Raw genomic sequence first — 19397 nt, forward strand, 5'->3', positions numbered from 1 at the left:
ATAACAATGATAACAACCATACAGGCTTAGTAGTTTACGCTTGTGAAAAAGTATTTGTATTTTTTTAATTGAATCAATACTTGGTATTAGCTGATACACAGGGCCCAGGTTTTGGAATCGATACCAGGAAGGAAAATGGTCAATGATCTCTAATTTTAGGTGTAAAATTCATAATGCTGCTAAGACATGCAAAGCATGAAGATATAAAACACACATAGACAGAAGTGAAAGAATTAAATGAAACAAGCAATAAAATACAAAACAAAAGTGCAAGATATTTCTACACGTAATGTCACTTTAATGTGTTGAAGCCGGAATAACAGCAGCAGGGATGGAGCTACAAGCAAATACAGAGCCGTGTTTAAACACTGACTAATCAGCCTGAAGGATTTGATACGCACCAACCCACAGTTTTAGAGCACTCCTCCTGAGGCACTCGACACATCCTGCTGTCAAGGATGTAGTCTGTATGTGCGTGTGTGTGTGTGTGTTTGCGTGCTGTCGAAATGATCGCCAGCCTTTTCCTCTCAACATGCCTGCAGTAAAGCACCTCACTGTACTGGTGTCCCTGTTTGCAGTTTGGGCAGGTAAGTCAACATTTCACATTTTTACATTAAACCTGTTGCCAGACTTGTGAGATAATTTGCCTGAATGTTATGTTGAAGTCTTGTGAAGATGCAAAGTTATGCAAATATGGAAACTTCCTGCAGGGAGAGGGAGGTTCAGCAACCTTATCGAAGGTAGTTTGTGGCAGGTTTTTTCTCAGCACTCAGGAAAATGTTGTATTTAGTCAAATTTTAACACCTACAGCAGCATTATAGGTCAAAATCTGAGGACTAAACGCTGGACAACATGCAGCCTTGTAGTAACACAGACCCTTTTAATTCAAGCAATATATTCATGTCTGTTGCTGTAAAATACAAGTCAAGTGTGTATTTCTGCATTATGTATGTTAAAGTGAAGAGTGAGCTGCTATTGGTAAAAAAAGAGGAAGGTAAAATAAACGGGAAGGTCATGTCTGGGTGGAACCTGGAGCAAATATTTAATCAGTCAAAGTAATTCTGAGCTAAACCTACTGTTGCGTCTGATGCTTGTGCAAACACTTGTACACACATACATACACAATGCCAGCTGACTGCCAGCTGTTTGTCTGCATCACCAGAAAACACAAATCATTTCCTGACAGACTTTTAATTCTGCTCTAAAGAGCCAGACGCATCATCTGAACCTCAAACTGATCTCTGCCTTAATGACACAAAAAACAGCTTCATTAAAACAACATCACCTCAAGGTCCATTTAGAAGCTGTTGTGGAGCTTTTGATCGTATCACACTGATGATCTGAGGATCTACTGACAGAAATTGAATATAATATTCATAGGTTACCTTAGAATCAGCTGTTTTTATGTACAGATGCCGTGGATCGCCTTCCATGGAGTCGGCCATGTTGAACCGCCATGTTACTACAGTAGTCTAAAATGGACAAACCAAACACTGGCTCTACCACTGTAGTTTATGCTGCACATTTCACAGCCTGTTCCCATTCCCAGGTCAAATACAGATGCGAGCAGTGTTTAGTTAGTTGCAATCTGCAACTTCACCACTAGATGCCATTCAGTCTTACACACTGGTCCTTTAAGGGAAGTATGTATACCTGAGTACTTGAGTAAATGTACTTAGTGATGTTCCACCACAATTGTTCCACAAAAGTGTAAGTAATGCTATTATATGAGAGGCCACAGAACCAAACATCTGATTTTCCCACAAATACATACATGGCCATCTTTGGAAAACCAAGAAACAACACTGTTCAAACCAAATATCAATTCTGCCCATTGCACGATGAAAAAAGATTTTCCTCAAGTAGCGACTCTAATCCAAAAGAAGAAAAATGGTGGCTGCAAAATGAACAAAATTAAAACTATCTATCAGCTATATTGACATACACTGATAAATGCATTAATATTTTGCATTTTACAACCGAGCAAGGACATATGTTGGCAACCTAGTTAAAAAAAAAACAGCTGCCACTTTAGACACCAGTGACCGATCTTTTTTAATGTTCAATGGACAGAGACTTTGTGAGGATACATTCAGAGCAGTGGAGGCGGCGATTATTTACCTTGGCGGGGCTACAAACACTGAGGGCTTCTGCTTACACGCTAACAATTTTATTGTTTAGTTTCGTGCATTAAGCTTTAACTCTAACTATAGAAGCTGCATTTACTCAACAATTGAGTCATAAAAGCAAACATACTCCATGGAAAGGCTCAGTTTTTCTACTGCTTAACTGCTTCTATTCTCATCAAGCAGAAATGCTGACCACACATTTGTCTCCATTAATAAATACTTACTGTGTCTGTGATAGTTACAGCAATATAAACATGTAAAACACCATAAATATGATAATAAAACTCCATTTTACTGCAGAATAAATACTTTAATTTTTGATACTTTACGTACATTTTGTTGATAATACTTACATACTTTGTTTTGTAAAGTTGGAGGTCAAAGTAGCGCAAACAATGTCAACCTCCCTTGTGTGTTTAACCATTTACTCATTGTTTTATTGGTTTAGCGTTTTATTTTTACACTCACTTAGGTGCATTAGATGGGAGAAGGATCAGGAAAAAAAAGTGTGTATTGCGTGGCTGCACACATTAAGAAAGACAATACAAAATAGACTAATCTTTGCAGTTACTGTCATTTATCTTCATTAAAAGTAATATTCAAATGCTTATCCAATCCAATCCAATCCACTTTATTTATATAGCACGAATTTAACAAACACAAGGTTTCCAAAGTGCTGCACAAAAAGATATACAGAATAAATAAATAACACAATCGAAGATACACAATAAGAGATAAAAGCAATAAAATAAAATAAAATAAAATAAAATAAAATAAGTAAAATAAATAACAGAAATAAATAAAAAGCACTGCCCACACAAGATAAAAATATGCATGTGTACACATAGAATCAACGCTCTACATGGTATCAAAAGCCGAAGAGAAGAGGTGGGTTTTAAGAAGAGTTTTAAAATGAGACAGAGAGGTGGCCTGTCTAATGTGCAGCGGCAATCCATTCCAAAGTTTTGGAGCTGCAACGGCAAACGCTCGTTCCCCTCTGAGCTTAAGCCTAGCTTTAGGCACTGTCAGGAGCAGCTGGTCAGCTGACCTGAGAGATCGGCTGGGAGTGTAGGGGTGCAGCAGCTCAGAGAGGTAAGAAGGGGCAAGGCCATTCAAAGCTTTAAAAGCAAATAAAAGAATTTTAAAATGAATCCTAAAATGGACGGGCAACCAGTGGAGTGAAGCTAAAATAGGTGAAATGTGCTCATGCTTGCGTGTGCCAGTTAAAAGACGTGCAGCAGCATTTTGTACCAGTTGAAGACGAGAAATGGAGGACCCACTAACCCCCATATAAAGTGCATTACAGTAATCCAGCCGAGTGGTCACAAAGGCGTGGATTACTGTCTCAAAGTGCTGTCTCTGAAGGACTGATTTGATTTTTGCCAGCTGCCTTAACTGGAAAAAGCTAGACTTTACCACAGCTTTAATTTGGCTGTCAAATTTAAGGTCTGTGTCAACTTTTACCCCAAGATTTTTTGCAAGTGGTTTGCGATATTGCGCTAAAGAACCCAGATCAACTGGGGGGGGGTCACAGAAGTGCCACCAAAGACCATTACTTCTGTCTTTTTTTCATTAAAATTCAGAAAATTCAAAGACATCCAAGTTTTAAGGTCGTGTAAGCACTTTAGCAGTGGGTCAACAGAGTAGGATTCTGATTTTTTGAGGGGGATATAGATCTGGCTGTCATCCGCATAACAGTGAAAAAAAATGCCATGTTTCCTGAGAATGGAACCAAGTGGGAGTAGATAAAGAGAAAATAAAAGAGGGCCAAGCACAGAGCCCTGTGGGACCCCACATGAGAGAGGAGCAGTGGAGGACACAGAGTCATCAAGGCTGACACAGAAAGTCCGATGTGACAGGTAGGACCTGAACCATTCCAGTGCTGAGCCACTGATGCCCACCCACTGCTCCAAACGAGCGATCAGGATTTCATGATCCACTGTATCAAATGCTGCAGTCAAATCTAAAAGTACAAGGACAACACAGTGTCCAGAGTCAGTAGCTAAAAAGATATCAAAGAGTATAGGATGAATAGCTTTGTGAGGGAAAAACTGGGGCAAGTGTAGTACTGTGTATGTGCATGCTGTGTAGTAAATCTACAGTAGAGGTGGGTCTATAGTCTAGGACACATAATTCTCTCTCTCTCCTCTGTGTTTTACCTTGGAAAAGCCAACAAACATTCTCCACTAGCATTGTCTTGATCAGGTGTGAATGCTGGGCGTCATTGGTTTTTCATCTTCTTTGCAGACGCCACCACTACCGTTTCAGAAATACAGGTACAACAGACAACCACAATTGCTGCACTGCCCACCAGTTTAGCTGTGACAACGAAAAATGATGTGACTCCAAACCATGTGCAACCCATCAGCAACACCCAAGAGATGCAATCGACAACAAACCAGATTACCACTGCAGTCCCTTCGCCCTCAACTTCCCTACCATCACCCAACAGGACGGAGGAAACACATCCCAGCCCTCCTACAGCGACTAATCAGACGTCCAATGAGACAGTTTCCCATGGGCCGACTTTCCCACCAGCATCAGAATCACCAAATGCTACAGAAACCACCACCACCACCACCACCATAAACACAATCAGTCCAGGTCAGACTGCAGTCAGAGCTGAGGGTTGGAGGGTTTCTTTATTCTGAATCAGAGGACAATAATAAAGAAAGAATCTAAACCATGCACTAAAATTGTGCAATGTCACATATGAATGGTCCATGTGTGGTTGTAGTTGTGCAGTGAAATAGGTCAGTTAAGGTGCTGTGTTTTATATAGCAGTAAAAGTAGAAACAGAAACAAGCTGTCATTTCTGTTTCTACCTCCGGTAAAGGTTGAAGACAGCGGTTAAAAAAGGAAATACAAACAATAGTTAGACCCAATTATAAACTGTCATATTACTGAGGCTACACTGTCACTCATTAAACGACAAAACAACATATTATGCAATACGATCAAAAGCCTTGTTAACAAATGAATTGATTCGGTCCATAGAAGCCCTAAAGAACTTTTAATCTGAAACAGATAGTAGAAGAAAATTATATTTTTGTCCTCGACATCCTCCTGCAAATATAGACACTGTAGTGAAGGCGAGACCACTCTACTCTGTAGCAAAGGGTTGCTGCAGCCATGCGTGAGACGAGCTCAGAAAGTACAACATGGTAATCAATCTAGTAGGCATAGGCTACACATAAAGTCCACAACAGGGCAAGTAGAAAGAGTGAAATACACAAAAGTTAGCCCAACAGCAAATTAACTTGATTTATTAGCAACACATCAGCCTCAGACAGCTAGTAGAGCAGCAAGTTCTGTAAGCAGTAAAATGACTTCAGCTAAACTCTACTTAATCATTCACTAAACAGCTGTAACTTAAGAGTACCTACAGATAATTTCCCCAGCGAGGTTACAAGGGAAAAATATAAAAATGCGTACAGATCTGACAAAATGGCCGACGTTAACAGTGACAGTTAAACTGCCACGGAACTTTGAGAGCAGTGGTTGCCGTAGCAATAGAACGTTTAACTGAAACCAACTTGGTTGACTGTAAGACATCTTGGCCTGTGAGTGCCTTCTTCTCTCGTTTAGTGTTGTGATTCTTTCCTTTACAACCACTCTCTCTGTGGACAGAAGCAGCAATGTAGTTTGTCCAGTTTGTTGAGTGGTTTGGAAGTGACCTTTTTGTTTGTCTCACCCTCAGGTATTTCACACGACTGGGGGAAAGGTGACTTGGCGGCAAATCCCGGCCTCGTGGCCATCCTTTGCATCTTCTGTATCGTCTTGGCCCTCGTGCTGGTGGTTGTCACCGTGAAATGTATCCGATCACCGAGGTCCAACTTCGAGAGGCTTGACGATGTGCCAATGGTGAGTTAGAACAGTGGTTCCCAACCTTTTTCTTCAAGGGACCCCTTTTTCTATGATTTAGTAAACTGACGACCCCCAAACCCTAGGTTGGGAACCACTGAGTTAGAAAACAGGAATCTGACATTTGCACTGATTTTAAACTGATTTTTAAAATGTTAAACAGATTTTCCACTTTGTGACTATTTAAGTGACATTTTTTAAAAGAGAACTACTGAAAACCTACTGAGAGCATCGTCACGATGCCATTACCATTTGAAAATATATTTAAAATATCTCCTTATTATTTAAATCTCTTCTTCTGTCCTCTCGAAGTGAATTTCAGATTTCAAGTTACAAAGCAGAAGACCAGGAAACAGGAGGTGATGTTCACCATGCTAGCTTAGTTGGTTCAGACTGAAATATCACAATAAGTATTGGATGGTGATTTGATATTGTGCCATTATCAGGTTAAAACTTTAATTTCTCCAGTGGGTTTATGACCTAATACCTGCTAAACTAAGCCTCAGCTGTACTTGGTGTTTAGTGCTAAGTAGCATTAACTGTAAGATGGTGAAATGTGATAAACATTACACCTACAGATCAGCCTCGTGAGTGTAGGTTTCCTGTGATTTTCACCAGCAGGGGGCAACACTTACTAGTGATTATGTAGAATATGTTTAAAACCTGAACAAGGACTGTTGAGACTCTGGTAACAGTGCAGGGAATTGAACTCTGGCAGTGTGTAAGGGCTTTCGACTGCCATGTGTCATTTTCTTCCTCTTTCCCTCAGCACACAGTGGTTTGCTGCTCCGTCTTTAACACAAACAGGAAGCCTGACTGAATTCTTATTATGTGAAAGAGTCTCAGAAATAGGACAGTGGTGAGCACATAATGACTAAGCGCTTTCTTCGGAAATGAAAAGCTTATCATGAGTTGTCATCGGCGTGTCAGCAGATATTCAGATATTCTCACCTTCCTGCACTCTTCAGATGTCATTTCAGGTGAAGATGTAAGCAAGCTTCCACCATGAGAACAGGAGATTTGTCTCCAGACACGAAAACAAAACGCTCTACAGAATATATCTGTCCCCAGCTATCTATAAATCTTTATTGCCACGTGTGTGTAACAGCAGTAAAGAGAGGACGGTGTGTTGGATTAGGACAGAGTGTACTGCATGTGAACAAGTGCAAGAAGCACATATAGTATCTGAATAGCAACATATGGGTCCAAACACAAAAAAACTGCTGATTTTGCATGATGAGGAGATAACTTGTAGGTTTAATAGGTGACAGGAGTTTAAACTGTATTTTAAAAGTGTTATTTACTGAAAACCTTTTCTGCATGTTGAGCTTATAAGCAGAACACTCCCTCTTAACATTCATTAAATTAACATTTTAATGGACAGACAGTGGACAACAAACAGCTTCATAACAAAACTGAAAATACATTTACCAAAATGCAGGTAGGAACAGTAATTTGTGTTGGGACAGAATTTAATTCAGAAAATAAAAGTTTGTAATGAGTATTATTATTAGCTTTTGTTTTGACACTCTTACATGGTCATTTCCTGTTTCGGATTCGCAAGGTCTTTCTGTTTCTGCATGTTTTCAGGGTTCAAAGGGACATTTGGACATTGTGATATGTTGAAAGGATATTACAATAACACGAGTGTCCTTTGTTAAAATATCTCTGTATTATTCAAATATCTTCTTCCGTCTTTTTGAACTGAACTTTAAGTGCGTGCAATGAAACTGGAGAGAAGTTGCAATGCAGAAAACCAGCAACCAGGAAACGATGTTGACCTTGTGTTAATAAATACACATCATTAATGTAAAGCAGCACACAGCTATGCAGACTCCTTGAGCCTTATTGCTTAAAGTTTCCCTCAGCCAAAGATATGTTTTTCTTCTTGTTCCTACAGTTGGTAATTGAGCTTCACTGTGACGTCTGTGCAGAGTTTGACACTAGAAGGATGTTTTCATGTTAGTTTGCTGGAAGTGGAAAGTTTATCCAAGCTAGTTATTAAGGGGCGGGGCCTACAAGCATGATTCGTGACTTCACAAATAGCTTGGAAGTCAATCCTGGTCTAATTTGCCAATTTGAAACCTGAAGCCACCAGTGCACAAACACTGACAATGGACTTTAAGTAGGAGACATCTTGTATTATATATAATTATATTATATTATATAGACTATATATGTCTGACTATAAATACATGTCTACAGTTGGTAAAGCAGGTCATCGAACCACACTAGTGACAAGTAATTGTGAGTATGTTTAGTCCCTTTTAACCCCTTTGCTGTCTGCTTTCACCTCTGCAGGGCAAAATGAGCGAGGAGTCTCCGTTCGCCCATTACTCAAAATAACAGACAAGACCTCATCAGACTGGTCCAGGACGAGTATGGACTGCTGTGCGACTCTGATGTCGTCCATACCAGAAGTGACAAGAAAAAGTTTTACGTTATTCTCTCAGGATCTTATTTCTTTACGTAGCACTTTTCTCAAATATACTGGAGTATTTATGCCTCAGCTTTGACCGTTGACCTGCTTATGTGGCTGGTTTTAATTCTGCTGATTTATTCACTGTTGCACTAACTCTTCCTTCTTATTCTGAGAAGAGAATCAGCCTAAAATGCACAAATGTAAATGTTATGTTTCCCGAATTGGTGATGTATGTCCTCGTAAGCACTTAAAATTCACAAATGCACTCCTAATTTAACAAGTGACGTTACAAGAATACATTGTTTCCACTATGATTTAGGGATTTGTGTCTTCAGCAGTGCACAGGAAGATGCATTCCAGTGTTATCTGCATGTCCAAACACCTTTTGGGGTGGAACATAATATTTTTAATGTTATTTATTGCCATATATGATGTATAAATAATGTCTTCCCTGTACGGCCTGAGACCTGCAATGCAGATTATCATTGGAGGCTACAAACAGTTTTCAGATGCAGAAATAAACACACTGGTTGAGTTCAATTTCAGCAGGAACAATATAAAAACACAATTTAATGACTGATGGCCAAGAAATAATAAGACTGCCAACTAACCAAGGGCAGAGATTTTAAAAAAAGTGTGTAAAAAATTTTAGTAAGTAAGTGAAGTAATTTGGCTGATCTGGCAGATTCAAACAGTTTCGCTTTGTTGGCTCCTGTGTTGAACTGAAATTCTGGCCAATTACATTATTTTAATTTAATAAAACAATAAACCGTTGTATTTCACCACATTTTGATCAAAGCCCAAAGACCAAAAAGATTTTAGTCTTTATTTCTCAACATTGACACAATCCTCAGCCAACTCTGTGCGGCAAAGCTGCTCTCATTCATTTTAATTCTCTTAACCTCTCTAGTGAGGACTGAGACACAAACAGCCGTCTTCAAATCAAAAATAAAATATTCACATGTACTTTTTAAACTATTTCAACAAAGTAATTTTGTGCAAACACGTTTACACTCGGGGGGGCTGCAGTAAATCCATGTTTTTGACAGTGTGGATGTGTGCATTATACAATGACTGAGAGACTGATGTAAAGTGCAAAATTGTGATGTTTTCAATAGAATAAAATTAATATTCTTAAAAGCTTTTAATTTTGTTTTATTTTGCTTTTCCATATCGCTGGTTGCTGGACTCAGATTGACCCGTCTCCCTCTGCTGTGTTGTCACCTACACTGTATGACTCAGAACAGGTTGCCTGCCGGGTTTGATGGTGAGGTTTAGCCAAAGAAAACATCAGTGTCAGTAATATGACCGTGTGGTCTTTCTTGGTATTTGTGGATATAACATCACTACTGAGATACTCTTCCAGTTAAAGCACAAGTGGAAGTCATCTGAGTAACATCTGTGAGTGTGGGGAAGTGGAGGAACCCTCAACCTCGGAGTAACTCTGCCCATCTGTCTGAGTGAGACACAAAAGCAGAAGTTTGATGTTGGCATACAGACAAAGTTTTCACATTAGACCTGCAGGAAAACATTAGTTTTTAACTCACTTTTAAATGTAATAGAAGGAGAGATCATCTGTGAAATAAAGTAGAAATGGAAACTTGATTTTCATATAAGACTTGAAGACGATTACTTTTTTAAAATAGTTTTCTCACTTTTTTTAACCAGCTTTTAATGTGTATGAAATTACTACTTGTCCTGTTTGTGCTTTTTTTGGTTATATAAGATAAATAAAATATATAAATAAAAAGCAAAGCTCCTGGCAGAAAAGTGAACAGTAACCTGCTTTAATCCCTTGTATTATGAACAAATTAGGAAGCCAGATAACGAGTTTAGCTCTCTCCTTTATGAACCTATTTTATGACACTATATGTAAAAGTTGTAAAATAAGATACTAAATATTCAGTAAAACGAAGATTAAACAAATAACTAATAAAGAGTAAAATGTTACTTACACATTAATGCATCATATATGATTCCTCACAGTGGTCTTCATCATCACCATCACTGTTTTGACATCACATTTATGATGTCTTATTTATTCTCCTGTACAGCACTTTGGTCAACTTTGGTTGTTTTTAAAGTGCTTAACAAAATAAAGTTGGATTGGATTGGATCAGCAATCATAATCCATATTATATACAATATCATTATTATTATTATATAATTATGAAGGGTGTCATACTGCAGAATGAGGACTTTGAATGCATTAATAACCTCATACTTCTGTACTTAAAGCAGCAACAAGGAACTTTCACTTTTGGTGATTCTGGCGGGCCCCTGTGGACACAACCAGTAGTGTTTCCACCGTCTCCTTTCATTGATTTCAAGGGGAATCAGGTGGCAGACATTAAGAAAAACCACATAGAAATAGCCAATGTTGTCACCTTCAGATGGTCTGGTTAGTTTACGTAGAGGCATTGGTATTAAATTTAGATAGTTTCAGACACATAGATAGATAGATAGATAGATAGATAGATAGATAGATAGATAGATAGATAGATTAGTGAGTGATATTGAACAATATGCAAGGAAATAAACAGTTATAAGTTGTGTGACAAGCCTGTAGTAAATAATGTTGGCTAAATAAATGATAGATAAGCAAATAAACAAACACAAATAGGTGTGTGTGTGTGTGTGTGTGTGTGTGTGTGGTGTGTGTGTGTGTGTGTGTGTGTGTGTGTAATAGGGCAGAAAGCTGCTTCAGCGGAGCTCGTGGTAAAGTTGTTTACGTCCCAGGGCTACACTTCCTGTCACGTGACGAGGCCGTCCGACGTCACAGGGACGGCCGTGGGCATGCATGCTGCAGAGTTTGAAGTCTAACTTAAGTTACCAACGTGCAGCAATAAAAATGGACAACGGCGATAAGTGCAGCAGCATTACCTGAGCGACGCCTCCGACAGGTTGAGCGGCTTTATTATTTTTTTTTCCTTCTTCTGCAAAGAAAAAGAGAAACCCACGAGAGAAGACGGACCGGTCGCTGGTGAGTGAGAATGAGCTCTCTTTTTTTTTCAATGAGTTTCCATACTTTCAAAACTGTGATACCACTTCTGCAGACGCGCTCGGAGATCAGCTGATGTCTTGAAAAGGGGAAAAGGTAAATGTGAGAACTGAAATCACAAAAATCAATCAGTCTTGTACTTTCCTTATAGAATACATACAGGGAAATACAGCTTTAGACTGATATAATCAATATATATAACCCCTATTGTAATCTCATTGGATTTAATGGTGTGTTTCTGTTGCTCTGCGGCATGTTTTCTTTTAATATTCCCATTATATTCCTGTAAAAACATGAAACATTTCTATGGGAGTTTGTCTCACTGTGCTACTCCCACATGGACTTCACCTTACTATAATATTTGTACAGTATCCTCTATGGTGTTTATGATATGATCGGTGCGGCACACGCTCAGCAGTATCACTAGTTTCCACTCACTGTTGTGTTGTATTGTGTTGTAATGTAATCAGCGCTGCCACTGTGGAACTGTGGGAATAATTCATCTTCGTGAGCAAACCAACATGGAATGTATTTCCCCAAAATATTTATGCGTTCCCTCCTCCTGTCTTTATCTCCTTCCTTCCTCCATATCTGCTTCCTTCATTCTGCCTCTATAACCCCCACTCACTCACACACACACACACACACACACACACACACACACACATACACACAGTTTCACATAGTTGTCTTTCTTTCATTATATCTCCCTCTTCCCTTATCCAGAGGAAGAGCAAAAGCTTATAGAATTTGTCTCTTTTTCCCCCCATTCCTCCTCTGGTGTGGTTCTTTTAAGTATATATAATCATTATTTTAACCTAAGCAGTGCACATTTTCTTTAAACTGCTATATATGTCTAGTATGGTCCAGTTCTCTTGTTTAAGTGCCTTCACGCTTACAGTACATAGAGCTCCTGGCAGCCTCGTCAGGGTTAAAATCGTTCTGTCAGACCTGTTTTCTCTGATGTGGGAAACTTTGGGAATCCTTCTGAGTCATCAGTTCAACAAGGAATGCAGAAAACGAGGCACGGCTGTCCCAGCTTTGTCCGTTAGATGGCGCGCTGCTCCCGCACTGAGCTGCCACAGCCTCCTCCTCCTCCTGCTCTTATCATCCATCACCATCTGAAGCTGTTTGATCTCAAACATTTGCGAAGCCCGCACCTAAATCTGCTTTTCTCTGTCTGTGTGACTCCCTGCTAATTTGACAGAAGAACAGCATTTGTCTTGTCACTTCCTTAAAAATCACTAGTGAGAGGAGGAGGAAGCGGTTTAGAAAGAAAACGACAAAACTACTGGCTTTTATTGACAGGAAGCTAAAGTTAAGGCCTGTTTTTATGTTTGTCTCAGCAGCTGGATTTTCTTTCTTTTTCTGTGCTATTGTTAAATGTTGTTTGAGGCTTTTCGCTGTCCAGTTGCAGGAATTTTGTCATTTGTTATAGCTTTTGTGCTGCACAGTCACTGGTGTGAAACTCAAGAACAGAGGGAAGAGCAGAGATGAAGACAGGAGTCTGCAGCAAGGAGCCAAACAGAATAGAAAACATAGAAATAGAGCAGAAACCTGATCAGTTCTGACTTGGTGATTACCATCTAAAGGCACTGTGTCCTCTATTTGAGCTGGAAACCAACATGTGGTTTTAGCTGAGCTGCTTCCTGTGTAACAAAGGAGTAAAATCTGAAGATATTTATGCACAGTAGAGCTCAGACATCATGTGAAATGAAATGCTACATTTCTTACATTATTTACAAAATGAAGATTGAGTTTGTGCAAAAGAAATTAAATGTTTACAGGAGAAGAAAAACAGATGAAATCTTTAAAGAACCAGTGTGTTAAAGGATTTAGTGGCATCTAGTGGTGACGTTTAAGATTGCAACTAACTGAACACCACTCACCAATAGATCCTCCTAAATGTTACACACTGGACCTTTTTGTAAAGCAGTAGTCTGACATATTATTTACACTTATTTGATGAGATGGTTCGACACTCTCATGTCTATACGCTAAATATGGAGCCAGGAGACAGTTGACATAGCTTAGCACAAAGACTGGAAACGGGGGGAAACAGCTAGCCTGGCTCTATCCAAGTGTAACAAAATCCACCCGCCTGCACCTCTGACGCTCACTAATTAACACACGTAAAAACAATAAGTTGTGGTTTTGTTCCGCTGGTTCTCATTTAAAGGTCCAGTGTGTATGTAGGAACTAATGGCAGAAATGGAATATAATATTCACAGGTATGTTTTCATTCAGGTATAATCACCTAAAAACCTAATGTCTAGGAGTAAAAAAAGTACAGCATTTTCCTCTGAAACATAGTGAAGTAGAAGAATAAAATTGCTCCAAATATTAAAGATAAAAATGTGACCTTAAGTGCAGTAATTGAGTAAATATACGTAGTTATATTCCACTACTGGTGCGGTTTGGGTATGAATCACATTCTCCCTCACAGGACGTGTTGTTTTGTTTCTCTTTAGCCTTATCAGCTTAAATTTTAACAAGCCTATCTGCTGTGCGTCATCACGACAACGACGGCATCACAAGACACCTTGGGTGTTCACTTTATGATGGTTGACTGTGGAGCTCAAGACAAGGACACCGCGGCTGAGATAGTTAATAATTACAGACTCTGCTGTGCCAGGAAAGGTTCAACTCACCTCAAACACAGTGAGATTCTTTTGTTTTTGCAGCAGGAGATGTTATATTTATCTTTCAACTGAGCACTGATTGCATGTTTTATCAAAAGACATAAATGGTCGACCTTCCCAATGCACCTGCCTTTAATGGAGCACTGATTAGGAGACTCATTATTATCTGAGAGATTACTAATTAGTCCCTTAAATAGACCTTTCTCACAGCTGATATTATAAGCTGTCATTGCAGGTGATTTGGTGGAACAAGAAACTCTTAATCTTTGGAACTAAATGTCAGCTCACGACAGAGAAAAGGCAGACAGCCATTACTCTGAGAAGGGAAATATTCCCTTTAAAGAAACTGACCAAAATGTCAAAGTACTGTTGTTGCGGCTGCTACTGTCAAAAAAGGCATCTTGAAACTGGGAAGAGTTGTGATCAAAAAAGGTCTGGCAGACTGTAGTGGAGCGTATCGGAGGGGGGGCAGAGGGTTTCCAGGCCCACTAGAAAGTCTTTTTTTTCCTTAGAGGCAAAATAAATAAAGAATACAGTGAGTTTCAAAAGACATAGACGTGAAGAAGGATTTATATACTACAGTTAGAAAGAACTCAGAGCTCATACTTCTGTCAAGGCTGAACATCCCTTTTAAATCTGATGTTAAAGTATTCACAGCAGACATTTTAACTTTGTCATGGAGATGCAAATTGGGAGGGACCATTTGCCTCTGGGTCCAGAAGTAAAAGTCCTGTTCATTTTCCATTTCTAAAGCTCCTGTCCCAAAGGGGAAGAACTACGCCTGAGAATATCTGGTCCTTTGATGAAAACTTGACGATACAAAGCCAAAAACTTTGAGGGAGAAGATAACTTCAAGGTGAATTGTGGCAAGAAGCATTCAATCTCAGAGCTTAAAATTATGTTTTGTGCAGAAGCTAAAACACTTTTTGTATTCTAGGTCAGTTTTTTGAATCATTCAGCAGCATGTTTTGTCAGTCCCTCCAGAATTTTGCAGGCTAGTTTTGGGATTGTTGCTGCCTAAAATTCCTGATTTCACTGCAGCTTTTAAAAAAACTTTGATGCATGTTGTGATGTTTTTAGGCGTTTTTCTGCAGTGAAATTGTGAGAGAAACTCAAAATTGCATAAACATAAACCGATATGATCATAACATTGTCTAGGAGAGTACACAAAATGATGAAAAACACTCACACACAAGTCTGTAATAGGTAAAGCTAATAATAATGTGTCCCAGCAAACCATGACATAACCTAATACCAGGACCCTGAAACAGGAGAAGCTAAATGGAATTACATTTTCTGGTAAATAGGTTTATATTGTGCATTAAAATACAAGTGGGGATGAACAATAATGAGATACAGTCTTTCAGTTAACTGCAGTAGCTCAAACATCAATAGCAAATATTTCTAAAAAATGGTGGTAATAGGAAATACTGTCACAAAATACCTGCATCTGCAGCTGGAACATATTCCTTTCTGTCTTGGTTCTTCTGCCAGCGGCCTGAATCTGTTAACAAGAATTTAAAAATTGTGACACCAGCAGAAAAGCCAACATTAGTGAACCTTGGCAGAGGTAATAATGTGCTGGTAGCGCCAATGAAGCCCAGAGGCAGACTGTGTGTTTTCCCCTTGTTAAAAATACATGAAATCACAGATATATGAAGTAATTATCTTGCTCTCTTTTGTGCAAACACAAAAATCTGATACTGCTTTAGACATGAAGGAGTTTCCTGTTGAGAGTTATGATTAATAGGCTGTTGTGGCCTTGACGCAGTTTGTTTTCTGTACTTTCCCGTCACTTTCATTTGTAAGATTGCGCACGTAAACACCACATCCTTTTTTACTTTTAATGGGTAATCCCATTTCAAATATGAAAAGCCTCGATATGCAGGCTGGAATCTGCCTCCAGCATGTGAACAGCAGGTCCTGTTTACTGTTGGGTTTGGTGAGCAGCACAGGCTGCTATTCCATGGAGACATGCATGTTTGGTTAACGCAGCAGCAGGGAAGTGATGAGCAGCAAAGAGATGTATGCAGCATGGAAGACTAAGGGCACCGGAAAGTAGGCAGGGACTGAAAGTGGCAGGAGATTGAAGGGAAAAGACTCATCTGAAGATATTAAAACTCTGTAGGTCTCCAATATTTCAAAGCAGAGATGTCGACTGCATTAGTTTTAGCTATGTAGGTGTTCCTAATTAACCAACAACTTGAAAGAAAAATGTAGCTTTATGGATCCTTTCTTTCATCTTGTGTTTTACTTCTACTTCACCCTCTCAGACTCGACTCACTCTCGAAAAAACTGTTTGTATACACAAGTATGTGTGAGCTGTTTATGTGTGGGGATTGGCATATGAACAACAGCAACCTTACAATACCAGAGGAGGATGCAGAAAAGAGAAACAAAGAAATGGTTGGGCAACTATTTTGATCAAATTCTAGCTGTTTCAGATTCTTAAATGTGATGGTTTTCTTTGTTATAAATTATAGTAAACTCAATGTCTGTAGGTTTTGGAATGTGGGAAAGTGTAATGCTCAGCAAATTAATCAGTTTATTAATTAATTTTACATTACAAAAGAGAAAGACATTGGACTTTTATTTTGCTTCCCCGCCCCAATGCCACAGCGCCAGCCCATCCCAAAGGTGACCCCAACACATCCACCGGTCACTAGAGGGAGGCCTACTAAATTAGTATGTTATTAATTCATTACTAAATGAAAAAAATCATTAGTTGTAGCCTTGATGTTGAGGAATGAGGATGGAAAGCAAAGGTCTGCCCTGTGTTAAAGGGTTAAACTATGGAAAAGCATTCATATTGATTGGTCGTCACATTAAAATCAATCGTAACCTTTAATCGAAACACGAAGACACTGGAAGGCAGCACAGAGAGCAGAAGTGTAAATGTGAAGATGTCTGGTAACTTGATACAGTTGACAGTTTGGGATGCTAAGCATGAATAAAACATTTGTTGTGATGGTTTCCATGTTGTTTTATTGGGCCTGTGTTTGTAGAAAAATAAAATTGAATGGTAAATTTAATGGACTATTACGGCCTGAAGGGAAAGTTTAATAATCCATGACTTTCATCGACTAACAGCAGGAAGTAGAACTGATAAAACTGAGTCTTTGCTCACAAATCTCTGGTTCAGTTCCTCATATCGTGTCCCCTTAAGCTACTGTAGGTTGTAACTGACAGACATAAAGTCAAATTTGGACGGCAGAGTAGAATAATCTTATGAGAGCTGTGACACAGCACAAATATCCAGTGAAGTTTTAATATATCAACACAACAAATACGAATAGGAGGGGGAAGAGGAGGTGGTGATTTGTTTGCTGTGTGATTTAGAAAAGCTCTGGTGGAAGAGCATTAAAGGAGCACTCCACCAGTTTTACCCACTTCTGTGAGTCTATGAAGTCACAGAAATGTCATTAGGGTTGTTTCTTCCTTGAGCAAGACACTGAATTCACAAAGCCCTTTGATGAGCAACCAGCTGGCATTATTGTGAAAGTGTGTGTTTGAACATGAGTATGATCTTAGCGAGGTCCCCCCTTCCCCAGAAGTTGACCTAACATCGATGAGCCAAAATTTCACACATTCTCTACTCAAGTAGAAGTACCGATTCAACTTCTTTACTCAAGAAAAAGTGTACAGGTACAGGATCTGAAATGTACTCAAAAGGTATAAAAGTAAAAACTACTTGGTTTCTCTGAATATTTATAGCGGCTGTTTCTGTGCAGTCTTGATGTTGTCAAAAAATAATGTATGAATCAATAATTCCCCCCAAAACTAAAGTAACAAGCCTGTATTTACAATGTAAGGAGTAGAAAGTACAGATATTTATGTAAAAATGTAGGGAGTAAAAGTAAAAAAGAATAAATACTCAAGTAAAGTACAGATACCTGAATAAGCTTCTGGAAGCACCAGTAAGTAGGATTTTGTGGCATCTAGTGGGGAAGTTGCTCACCCTTCCCCTCCTGTCTGTATTTGATGATCTGAGAATGAACACGGGTGTGTAGAAGAAACCACAGTGGCAGCAAAACGTTAAAAGGCCCTCTCTAGAGCCAGTGTTTGGTTTGTCCATTCTGGGCTACCGTAGAAACATGGCGGTTCAACATGGTGGACTCCATCTAAAGTAAGGAAAACACAACGGTTATATTAGTGTATACATACAATTTCTTTCCAAGCTTTTCACAAGCTTAAAAATACTGAAATAAATCTAAAATATTCACTAAAGTGGAATATAAAGTTCCTCATTGTCCTTAATGGTACCAGCGGGCCTGAATACAACGTGAACCACTTTGTACTGATCCCAGGTTAAAAGCACAGTATAAGTGCAGTCCATTTACCATTTTATGACTTGTTGCCCCTGATATGAAACACTTAAGAATGTCTATGTCAGAGACGGCACATTTTGTCCCTGCTGTCGAGTTTGTGTAATAATTTCTGTTTATTAAATTTTTCATCTTATGAGCTCGTGTGGGCTGAGCACTCTGTGTGCGTGACTTGAAAATAAACAAATCAGTTCATCAAAGTAATAAAAATGCTTTGTCATGAACTTTTCTGGCTGGGTAGAGAGGCTTTTTAGCTTTCGTGGCATACTCATGGATCCATCCACCATCACTGAGCACATGGTAATGACAGGTGGTGTTGATGAGTCACATGAATAATTTATAGATGAGAGTCCTCATTAATGTTTAGCTTTTATAGGCCACTTTCTTACATATATTAGAGACCTTTATTCTCACTTCTTGTATTATTGGGTTGTTTTTTTAAAAATGTGATTATGAGAGCAAAGTCAAAGCAAAAGTTTGAAGTGATTCTGGTTTTAAGGAAACATTACTTTTGAATGCCAGAAATTTCAAGATTCATTTAACAAAAAGTTTCTGTTCATCTTGTCACATGAGACGGTCTCTTTCTTTTATTTCTCCTCAAAGCAGAACATGTATTAGTGTAATTCATAATGATTCACTGTAGAGTTATAGGTGATGATTTCTTTTTAACCTATGTATTTTAACCTATGTGAAGTGTCTTTGAGTTCCTCAAATAATGCTCTATAAATAAAATACATTATTATTATTATTATTATTATTATTATTATTGCTTTTTTTTAAAACCACCCCTCGTTCTTGTTTTTTCTTTCTTTCAGCTGCTGTCTCTCTGCTGCTGCAACAACTAACCAGCATCAATGTCTCGGCTTGAGGTAAATAAGATTCACAGCTTCCCCTCTTACACCCTTCCAACCCGTCTTATCAAGCCTGTCGTTTACTTTAGAGATAAGTCCTACGTAAGATCCAAACCTCAGTCTGACTCTGGCAGCTGTGCGTCACATTGTGTCTCTGTGTCTG

The 19397-nt window shown here is 38.9% G+C and overlaps 2 protein-coding genes across 4 annotated transcripts in view; both read left to right on the forward strand.

The window, feature by feature from the left end:
* Positions 1-419: 419 nt before the first annotated feature.
* On the forward strand, positions 420-9558 carry LOC127349926 (mucin-3B). The gene is made up of 4 exons (XM_051376017.1): positions 420-587; positions 4377-4733; positions 5830-5993; positions 8295-9558. The coding sequence occupies exons 1-4, from the start codon at positions 470-472 to the stop codon at positions 8337-8339; spliced, it is 684 nt and encodes a 227-aa protein (XP_051231977.1). The 5' UTR covers positions 420-469; the 3' UTR covers positions 8340-9558.
* Positions 9559-11217: 1659 nt separating this feature from the next.
* The window catches only part of LOC127349923 (cAMP-specific 3',5'-cyclic phosphodiesterase 4D), a 93638-nt gene continuing 85458 nt past the window's right edge, over positions 11218-19397 (forward strand). The window contains exons 1-2 of one of the 3 annotated variants that reach the window (XM_051376005.1): positions 11218-11398; positions 19199-19252. In XM_051376005.1, coding sequence (XP_051231965.1) covers positions 19238-19252 — 15 coding nt within the window. In that variant the 5' untranslated portion in view covers positions 11218-11398; positions 19199-19237. Of the gene's footprint in view, positions 11399-11495; positions 11513-14896; positions 14915-19198; positions 19253-19397 lie in introns of those variants that run through there. The other 2 variants (XM_051376007.1, XM_051376006.1) reach the window with 2 other exon arrangements.

Source organism: Dicentrarchus labrax, unplaced genomic scaffold (assembly GCF_905237075.1).
Source record: "Dicentrarchus labrax unplaced genomic scaffold, dlabrax2021, whole genome shotgun sequence".
Lineage (NCBI taxonomy): Eukaryota > Metazoa > Chordata > Actinopteri > Moronidae > Dicentrarchus > Dicentrarchus labrax.

What these genes read in the sequence shown, in the direction of transcription:
- LOC127349926 (XM_051376017.1), top strand. Translation starts at nt 470, where the DNA reads ATGTGCGTGTGTGTGTGTGTGTTTGCGTGCTGTCGAAATGATCGCCAG. An exon ending in CCTGTTTGCAGTTTGGGCAG is followed by an intron (nt 588 to 4,376) that starts GTAAGTCAACAT and finishes TCTTCTTTGCAG; the next exon opens with ACGCCACCACTACCGTTTCA. An exon ending in CATAAACACAATCAGTCCAG is followed by an intron (nt 4,734 to 5,829) that starts GTCAGACTGCAG and finishes TCTCACCCTCAG; the next exon opens with GTATTTCACACGACTGGGGG.